Source organism: Panthera onca, chromosome B3 (genome assembly GCF_046562875.1).
Source record: "Panthera onca isolate mPanOnc1 chromosome B3, mPanOnc1 haplotype 2, whole genome shotgun sequence".
NCBI classification, from domain to species: domain Eukaryota; kingdom Metazoa; phylum Chordata; class Mammalia; order Carnivora; family Felidae; genus Panthera; species Panthera onca.
The window spans coordinates 69,599,219-69,610,115 of record NC_138344.1 but is presented as its reverse complement, the minus strand read 5'-3'; the positions used below and the strand labels follow the sequence as shown (position 1 = coordinate 69,610,115).

General features: G+C 35.3%; 1 protein-coding gene across 1 annotated transcript; it reads right to left on the bottom strand.

The window, feature by feature from the left end:
- Positions 1-9,002: 9,002 nt before the first annotated feature.
- Positions 9,003-9,983, bottom strand: LOC132668397 (olfactory receptor 4F3/4F16/4F29-like). The gene has a single exon (XM_060617372.2). The coding sequence runs from the start codon at positions 9,981-9,983 to the stop codon at positions 9,003-9,005; it is 981 nt and encodes a 326-aa protein (XP_060473355.1).
- Between the last annotated feature and the right edge of the window lie 914 nt (positions 9,984-10,897).

The following is a 10,897-nucleotide window of genomic DNA, read 5'->3' as shown; positions in this document are numbered from 1 at the left end:
TCTCTAATAGATAGTAGAGGCTGGGAGGAGACCAGAAAAGTCTGTGAGATTTAAGACTAATTTTAAAGCAGGAAACACTTAGACCAAAAAAAAAAAATATATATATATATATATCTAAAATGAAAGAATTAAAATAAAAACACAAGAATGTCAATTTTCCCAAAGTAAATCCCTAAATATAATGTGATCTCAATACAGTTATCATCAAGACTTTTTTCAGGAGCTAGATAAATTATCAATTTCATTTGAAAGACCAAATGAACAAGGATAGTTAGGTAATCTTGAAAGGGGAAATCATGGGAAGGAGGAGGAGGAAGAACTCTCTAACAGATATTAAAATATATTAAAAGCCTTTGTAAATAAAAACTGTAGGAATAAACAGATAGATTAATGGGACCAAATAGAAAATATGGACATCCCCAAATGCAAATTGGAAATTCAGTATTCAATAAAGATGGCCTCTCAAATCAATGGAAAATATATGGACTTTTGTTTCAAGTTTTTATTTAAATTCTAGTTGGTTAACATATAGTGTAATATTGGTTTCAGGTGTAAAATTTAGTGACTCATCACTTACATATAACAACCAGTACGCATCACAACTGCCTTCCTTAATATTCATCACCCATTTAGCTCATCTCCTGCCCACCTCCTCTCCAGCAATCCTCAATTTGTTCCCTATAGTTAATAGTCTCTTATAGTTTGCCTCCCTATCTTTTTTTCTTCTTTCTTCTTTTGTGTTCACCTGTTGTTTCCTAAATTCCACACTGACTTATTTCCTGACTGATTTATTTCACTTAACATAATACACTTTAACTTCATCCACATCATTTCAAATAGAAAGATTTCATTCTTAATATGGCCTTTTGTAGCAACGTGGATGGAACTGGAGAGTGTGATGCTAAGTGAAATAAGCCATACAGAGAAAGACAGATACCATATGGTTTCACTCTTATGTGGATCCTGAGAAACTTAACAGAAACCCATGGGGGAGGGGAAGGAAAAAAAAAAAAAAGAGGTTAGAGTGGGAGAGAGCCAAAGCATAAGAGACTTAAAAACTGAGAACAAACTGAGGGTTGATGGGGGGTGGGAGGAAGGGGAGGGTGGGGGATGGGTATTGAGGAGGGCACATTTTGGGATGAGCACTGGGTGTTGTATGGAAACCAATTTGACAATACATTTCATATATTGGAAAAAAAAAAAAGAAAGAAAGATTTAATTCTTTTTGATTGCTGAGTAATATTCCATTACACACACACACACACACACACACACACACACACACACAAACACCCCACATATTCTTTATCCATTCACCAGTCGATGAACATTTGGGCTCTTTCCAACTATTGTTGATAATGCTGCTATAAACATCAAGGTGCATATACCCCCTTTGAATCAGTATTTTTGTATCCTTTGGTTAACTACCTCGTAGTGCATTTGCTGAATAGTAGGGAACTTCTATTTTTAACTTTTTGAGGAACTTCCATACTGTTTTCCGGAGTGGCTGTACTAGTTTGTATTCCCACCAGCAGTGTAAGAGGGTTCCCCTTTCTCTGCCTTCTCACCAATATCTGTTGTTTCCTGTGTTGTTAATTTTAGCCATTTGGACAGGTGTGAGGTGATATCTCATGGTTTTGATTTGTATTTCCCTGATGATGAATGATGTTGAGCATCTTTTCATGTGTTTGTTAGCCATCTGGATGTCTTCTTTGGAAACGCATCTATTCGTGTCTTCTGCCCATTTCTTCACTGGATTATTGGGGCTTTGGGTGTTGAGTTTGATAAGTTCTTTCTAGATTTTGTTTACTAACCCTTTATCAGATATGTCATTTGCAAATATCTTCTCCCATTCTGTAGGTTGCCTTTTCACTTTGTTGTTTCCTTCACTGTGCAGAAGCTTTTTATCTTGATGAAGTCCCAATAGTTCATTTTTGCTTTTGTATCCTTTGCCTAAGGAGACAGATCCAGAAAAATATTTCTAAGATTGATGTCCAAGAGATTATTACCAATTTTTTAGGACTTTAATAGTTTCAGATCTCACATTTAGGGCTTTAATCCATTTTGTACATTTAGGTACAATGTAAAATGGTCCAGTTTCATTCTTTTGTGTGTAGCTGTCCAGCTTTTCCCACACCATTTATTCAAAAGACTGTCTTTTCGCCATTCTATATTTTTTTCCTCCTTTGTCATAGATTATTTGACCATATAATGTATGAGTTTATTCTTGGGCTTTCAATTTTGTTCCATTGATCTATATGTCTATTTTTGTTCCAGCACCATACTGTTTTGATTACTACAGCTTTGTAGTGTATCTTGAAATCTGGAATTGTGATACCTCCAGCTTTGTTCCTCTTTCTCAGGATTGTTTTGACTATTCAGGATCTTTTGTGGTTTCATACAAATTTTAGGACTTTTTTGTTCTACTCCTGAGAAGAGTACTATTGATATTTTGATAGAGATTTCATTGAATTTGTAGATTGTTTTGGGTAGTATGGCCATTTCAACATTAATTTTTCCAATACATGAGCATGGCATATTTTTCCATTAGTTTGTATCATCTCTGATCTCTTTCATCATTGTCTTATAAGTTTCCAGAATACAGGTATTTTACCTCTTTGGCTAAATTTATTCTTAGGTATTTTAGCCTTTCTGATGCAATTGTAAATGGGATTTTTTTTTTCTTAATTTCCCTTTCTACTATTTCATTAGTAGTGCATAGAAATGCAAGAGGATTTTGTATATTGACTCTGAAAAATAAAAAATAGACCTGAAATGAAACTTTCACTAAGTGGAATGGATAGCAGATTAAATATTTAAGAAGATATTATCAGTGAACTTAGTGACATAGCAATGAAATTATCCAAATGGAGCACAGAGCATAAAATAAGTGAAAAAGAAAATTCAGAGCATCAGGAACCTGTGAGGCTATATCAAGGAGCCTAACATACATGTAGTTGGATGCCTAGAGGGAAAGTAAGGGAATGGGACAGAAAAAGTAATGCGTGAAATTTTTCCACGTTTTGTACAAACTATAATCAAACCTAAGTTTTCCTAACTCCAAGCAGGATAAAAATAAAGAAAATTCAGCCCAAACAGAGCATAATAAAATTGCTGATAACCAGTGATAAAGAAAAAAAATTTGAAGACCCAAAGAAAAATTCACATCACATACAGAAAACAAAGAATTAAAGCAGATTTCTAATGAGAAACTATGTAAGCCAGAAGACAATGGAGAGACATCTTAAAAGTACAATAAAGAAAGACAAATATGACAAATAAAAATATTTACACAACAAAAATGTCTTTCAAAACTGAAGTCAAAATAAAGACATGTTCAGACAAAGCTGAGAGGATTAAAATTTTAAAACAAAAAATAATAATGAGCTACAATGATTATAGCATATGTAGGTATAAAATGTATGGCAACAGTACAAGGGATGACTGTTGTAAAGTTATTACACTATATGAGAAGTGGTCTAATATTATTTGAAGTGTGAGTATTATGAGCTAAAGAGGTTTATTGTAAATCCTAAAGCAAACACTAAAAATAATGATATATAGCTAATAAGACAATAGTGAAGGGATGGAATCCTTAAAATTAAAATTGAAACTTGTACATTAAAAATGAAAACTCAATTTCATACTAATTGTTTTAATAATAAAGGACTTAATTCCTTAGGAACATAACAATACTAAATGTGTATGCACTGAACACAGACTTTCAAAATACATGAACCAAAACCAAAAGCCAAAGGATAAATAGGTGAATCCAAAATTATACTTAAAAATTATAATGCTAGAACAAGTAGATGAAAAATCGGGAAATATATAGAAGACCTGAAGAACACTATTAATCTACTTGATATTGATAGAGTATTCCACCAATAACAGCAGAACGTACATTCTTTGAATGAAATATCATAAAAAATAAACCATATCCTGGACTGTAAACCGTGTCTAAATAGTGTCAGATGACTGAGATCCATGCAAAGCATGTTCTTTGATAACAATGAAAATATGTAAGAAATTAATAACAGAAAAATATCTGTAAAATCTCCAATGTGTTTACAATAAGGAACCTACTTTTAAATACGGGGCGCCTGGGCGGCTCAGTCAGTTAAGCGTCCGACTTCGGCTCAAGTCATGATCTCACAGTTTGTGGGTATGAGCCCCGCATCCAGGTCTGTGCTGACAGCTCAGAGCCTGGAGCCTGCTTTCGATTCTGTGTCTCCCTCTTCCCCTCTCTCTCACTGCCCCTTCCCTGCTCGTGCTCTATCAAAAATAAATATTTTTTAAAAAAATTTTTTAAAAAGAAAGAAATGTGCAAAAGACGCAAATAGACACGTTTCCAAAGAAGACATCCAGATGGCTAACAGACACATGAAAAGATGCTCAACATCACTCATCATCAGGAAAATACAAATCATAACTACAGTGAGATATCACCTTACATCTATCCAAATGGCTAAAATTATCAACACAGGAAACAACTGATGTTGGCAAAAAGTCAGAGAAAGGGGAACCCTCTTATACTGCTGATGGGAATGCAAACTGGAGCACCCACTCTAGAAAACAGTATGGAGTTTCCCCAAAAAGTTAAAAATAGAAATAGCCTATTATTCAGCAATTGCACTACTAGGTGGTTACCCAAAGGATACAAAAATACTATTCAAAGGGGCACATGTACCTCGATGTTTATAGCAGCATTTTCAACACTAGCCAAATTATGGAAAGAGCCCAAATGTCTATCAACTGATATATACAGGGGATTATTATTCAGCCATTAAAAAAAATGAAATTTTGCCATTTGCAATGATGTGGATGGAGCTAGAGAGTATTATGCTAAGCAAAATAAGCCAGTTAGACAAGATAAATATCACAGAGTTTCACTCAGATGTGGAATTTAAGAAACAAAACAAATGAGCAAAGGGGAAAAAGAAAGGTAAACCGAAAAACAGACTCTTAATGTTTATTTACTTTGAGAGAGTGTGCACGCATGCATAGGGGAGGAGCAGAGAGGTGGGAAAAGAGAGAATCCCAAGCAGGCCCACACTCAGCACTGAGCCTAATGTGGGGCTCAATCTCACAATCGTGAGATCATGACCTGAGCCGAAATCAGGAATCAGACACTTAACCAACTGAGCCATGAAGCCGTTCCAAACAGACTCATAACTATAGAGAACAAACTGAGGGTTACTGGAGGGGAGGATTACTGGGGACATGAATGGGAGAATGGGTTACATGGTTGATGGGTATTAAGGAGGGCATTTTTGATGAGCACTGAGTGTTGTATGTAAGTAATGAATCACTTACTTCTACACCAGAAACTAGTATTGCACTGTATGTTAACTAGCTAGAATTTAAATTAAACCTTAAAAAGAAGATGAACAAACTGTGGCTCAAAATAGATATCTCAAGGAATTTGTGATGCAGATCAAGCCTTGCTTACTTACAGGGAAATTTATAGCACTAAATATTTATATTGGAAAAAGAAAAAGTTCTTGAAAAAATCATTGAATCATTTAAGCATCAGGAATTATTTAAGTAATTGAAATTACCAATGTCAAGAACGAAAATTACCAATCTCAACATCACTGAAGATCCTACAGGCTTTAGAAGGATAGGGAATATTATGGACAACTCTATGCCAGGGAACTCAACCATTTAGATGAAATAGACAAAATGTTTGAAAGAGAAAGACAAACCAAGAAACAGACTCTTAACTACAGATAACAAACAGATGGTTACCGGGGGGGGGGGGGGGGGGGGGGGTTGGAATGGGTGAAATAGATGATGAGGATTAAAGGATACAGAGTAATATATAAAGTTATTGAATCACTATATTGTACACCTGAAACTAATTTAACTCTGTATGTTAACTATACTGGAATTAAAATTAAAAACTTAATATAAAAAGTATCTGAGGGGCAGACACCTGGGTGGCTCAGTCAGTTGGGCATCTGACTCTCGATCTCAGGTCATGGTCCCATGGTTTGTGAGACCAAGCCTCTCTTGGGGGCTCTGTGCTGACAGTGAGGAACCTGCCTAAGATTCTCTCTCTCCTTCTCTCTCTGCCGCTCCCCCACTTACATTGCTCATTCTCTCTCTCAAAATAAATAAACTTAAAAAAAGTTTGAAAGATTCAAAACTACCAAATCTCACTCAAGAAGAAATAATCTGAGTGACCTTCTATTTACTAAAAAACTTGAATTTGTAGTAAAGAAAAAAGAAACTCCCACAAAAAAGAATCAAGGCCCCAATGGCATCACTATTAAACTCCACCAAGTACTTAATGAAGAAATAATGCCATAAATTTGCTGCACAGATTTCTCAGAAAATGAAAAAGGAAACATGTCCCAATCCATTTTATAGAGCTAGCATTACTTTGACACCAAAACCAAAAACATTTTTTTAAAAGGACAGACTCCCATGAACACAGAAGCAGAATTATTAATAAAATACTAGCAGAGCAAATACGAAAGTATATCAAAGCAAATACATCATGATCAAATGGTTTTATTCCCAAATCAAAGATGATTCAATAATCAGTGTCATTCACTGTATCAAAACTAGAGAAGAAAAATCATTTTTATCCTCACAATAGATGCAGAAAAATAATTTGACCGAATGCAACACATCTTAACAAAAACTCAGCAAACCAGGTGGCCTAAATTGTAAAGACGTATAACGCTATTGAGCTTGAGACTTATTATTAAAGGAAATTTTGCATATATATTTATTTAAATGAAAATGAAAACATTTAATTCAGTGTCTAAATCTTTAAACAAAATCCTCCCCACTACCCAAGAATATGGGTACTCTTTGACCAGTAATTACATATCTAAGATCTTATTCTAAGAAAATAATAAAAAGAAGTGCACAGGGTGCCTTGATGGCTCGGTCGGTTAAGCATCTGACTTTGGCTCAGGTCGTGATCTCACAATTCATGAGTTTGAGCCCCACATCAGGCTCTGTGCAAACAGCTCAGAGCCTGGAGTCCGCTTCGGATTTTGTGTCTCCCTCTTTCTCTGACCCTCCCCCACTCACGTTCTGTCTCTCTCCTTCAAAAATAAATAAACATTAAAAAAAAGTGAACAAAGATGTATTATAGCATGCTTTCTACTAGCAAAATGTGATGCCTAATTATATATACATCAGAGGAAGGCTGGTTAAAAAAAATATGGTACAAACTTCTAGATATAAAATAAGTCCTGGGGATGTAATGCACAGCATGGTTACTATAGTTAATAATACTGTTTTTGCATTTTGAAAATTGCTAAGAGAATAACTAGATCTTAAAAGTTTTCATCATAAGAAAACAAATTTGTAGATATGTGTGATGATGGATGTTAAACTACCATCTTGTGGTGATCATTTTGCAATATATATAAATATTGAATCTTCATGTTGTACACTGAAACTAATAAAATGTTATATGTCAATCATACCTCAATATTTAAAAGAATAAAAAATCTCAATACATAAATGCAGGAATTACAAAGAGTACCAATATATCTTTCCTCAAGTTTGAGAGTATCTCATCTGGCAGCTGAGATTCACTGGCAAATCTGGGCAGGGAAGAGGGTAAAGATTTGTCAGAAACACTAATTTTAGGGGCGCCTGGGTGGCTCAGTTGGTTGAGTGTCACACTTCGGCTCAGGTCATGATCTCACAGTTTGTGAGTTGGAGCCCCACGTCAGGCTCTATGCTGACAGCTCAGAGCCTGGCGCCTGCTTCGGATTCTGTCTCCCTCTCTCTCTGCCCTTCTCCTGCTCACACTCTGTGTCTCTCTCTCTCAGGAATAAATAAACCTTAAAAAAAAAAAAAGAAAGAAAAAAAAAAGCATCAATTTTAGCCTTGAACATGATTCTTCCCATCTTTTACAAATAATCTGTTGCTGCTGATGATCATCTTGGTGCTCATGAATAGCCGGCCAGTTTCATAACAAGTTGCCTAACCTACATGTGAATGATAATGACCTTCACTCAACACCTGCTCCTATTTATTTGCTAGCTTAAAAAAAGTAGTGAGATACTCTTCGAATAGTTATTTATACCACTTCAAAACAGCATATTTATTTTTTAATAATTATATATATTTTATCACATGGAAAGTATAATACATTTCTTCATTATAGATGATTCATTAATACATCTCATCATTTGTAGACAGCTTTATAATAAATTTTCTTTTGTAATGTCTATACTTTGAATTTGCTATTTATTTACTTATAAACTTGATACATATAACATAGAAATCTTTTGCATTTTATTTATTTATTCATAAGCCAGTGCTACCTATCCTTAGCTCCAAAATATTCAATCCATTTATAATCTTTTAATATTCACATAGCTTTCTTTACCATATAAAAATTGTTTAGGAAATAATTGGGGTAAAATATAATTATGATACACACTGAGTGGTGTAGGACTTTACATCTCTGGTCTCAAAACATTTGATTAAATAATAATATTAAAGTATCCTAGGTTGTCATTCTATGATTTATCCCAAATTTTGCCTTCAAATTCCCATTAAATCTAAAAACCTCATTATTGGCTAAATCTGAGTGTGTACAGTCAAATCCAGATGTTAGAAGCCTCAAATTCTGAGAGCTACCTAGGCACCTATCTTCATTTTGTTTATTCCTCCAAGTATATAGACAAAAGAAACTCAGAGGGTATGAATATCAGTACATATGTAGATAGAAGAGATGTGTCTTTGAGAATCATTACCAAAGAGGAGTATCCAATATTTTGTCTTAATGGAAAATGTGCCCAGTATGTGAGATTTCATATTCTTCTATAACAAGAAAGACACTATGTTCCAAGGCTGAATTAATTCTTCCTCAATAGTTTCAGGATCCACAGGGTAAGGGTCCCTATAAAAAACTGACCAGATCAGAACAGAGTCCTGAGGACGATTTTCAAGTAGATATTGAAATTACTAACTAAACTGAAAAGATTTATGAAAAGTTTAAAGAGATTAATTTCCAAAAATAGTCAAGATGAATCCAAATGGCTTTGATCGTTCATGAAAGAACTCTTCCTGACACTTAAAACCTTACCAAACAGTCTCTTTATTGCCACTTTCATCTCCTTATTTCTGAATGTATAGATAATAGGATTCATAAAAGGAGTGATAAGGGCATCAAAGATGGCTAAAAATTTATCGATTGGTAAGGTAGGGAATGGCCACACATACACAATAATGCAAGGACCAAAGAAAAAGACCACCACGGTGATGTGAGCAGAGAGAGTGGAGAGAGCCTTGGATGAACCACCTGAAGAGTGTTTGCGAACTGTGACCAGGATGAAGATGTAAGACACAATCAAGATGAAGAAGGTGCCCATGGAGATGAAACCACTGTTGGCAGTGACCAGAAACTCCAGTCTGTATGTGTCTGTACATGCAAGTTTGATGAACCGAGGAAAATCACAATAAAAACTATCCATTTTGTTGGGACCACAAAAGGGCAAGTTGATAACAAAAGCCAGTTGGGCCACGGAGTGGATGAGTCCAATGGTCCAGGCAACAGCCAAAAGGGAAATGCACATTCTTTTGCTCATGATGGTCAGGTAGTGGAGAGGCTTACAGATAGCAATGTATCGGTCATAGGCCATAACTATGAGCAGCACCATCTCCGTACCCCCAACAGTGTGAATAAAGAACATCTGAGTAATGCACCCTGCCAACGAGATGACTTTATGTTTTCTGAAAAGGTCGTAAATCATCTTTGGGCTTGCAATGCTGGAAACACCAGTGTCAATGATAGAAAGATTTGCCAGCAAAAAGTACATGGGGGAATGTAAGTGACGGTCTGAAATGATCGTGAGCACAATGAGAAGGTTTCCTAACATACTTGCTATATAAAATATAGTAAAAAACAAAAAAAGAAGAATCTGAATCTCCCAAGAATTGGTGAGTCCCAGCAACAAAAATTCAGACACCACTGAGTGATTTCCTCCATCCATCAACTTCATGTGCTAGGCTGATCCTGAAGTTACCTGAAGAGCATAAGAGGGAGAAAAACATGATTTTTAAGCTGAAAGGGAAACTAAAGATCACTTAGCCATTGTACACAGTTACATAGAGTTTACATGGTACAAGACTCACAGAGAGCCAACACCAGAATTTTTTCCATGCCTAGTTCTTTGGTATCATTTATGTGCCTCAAATTTAGTTTCGTCTTTAGTGTATAATGAAGAAGGGAAATGTAGACAAGGTCACCTAAGAATTTTAGGAGAAATACATCAGGAAATAGGCTTTTATTTTCTCATTTCTACACTGAAATATGCCACAGAATAGAAATATGCAAAAAGGCACAGAGAACTATCTGGAGATGTGTTCTAATTTGTTCTTTTTTTATTAAGTTTATTTATTTATTTTGAAAGAGAGAGAGAGAGAGAGAGAGAGAAAGCACATGAGCAGGGAAGGGGCTAAGAGAGGGGACGAGAGAGAGAATCTCAAACAGGCTCTGTGCTGTCAATGGAGAGACCAACACAGGGCTTGATCTCACAACTGTGAGATCATGACCTAAACCAAAATCATGAGTCAGACACTCAACTGGCTGAGCCACCCAGGCACTCCTCTAATTTATTCTTTTTAATGGCTGTCCAATAGTCACAATGTGGATGGACCATAATCTATTTACTAATTTCCCAATTAATAAACATTTACCTTGTTTCTAGTTTTTGACCCCTACAGACAATGCTACAAATTATTATATTTATATATACATCCTTACATATTAATGCTGTGTCATAGGTTCCCAGAAGTGAGATCACTAGATCAAAGTGCACATATTTTTTAATGTCAGTGGTGTTGCCCAATAGCTTTCCAAAAAAGCTGGAACAACACATATCTACAAAAATAAATGTTACCACTTTTGTAAACT

Coding starts and splice junctions, on each gene's coding strand:
- LOC132668397 (XM_060617372.2), bottom strand. CDS start 9,983: ATGAAGTTGATGGATGGAGGAAATCACTCAGTGGTGTCTGAATTTTTG.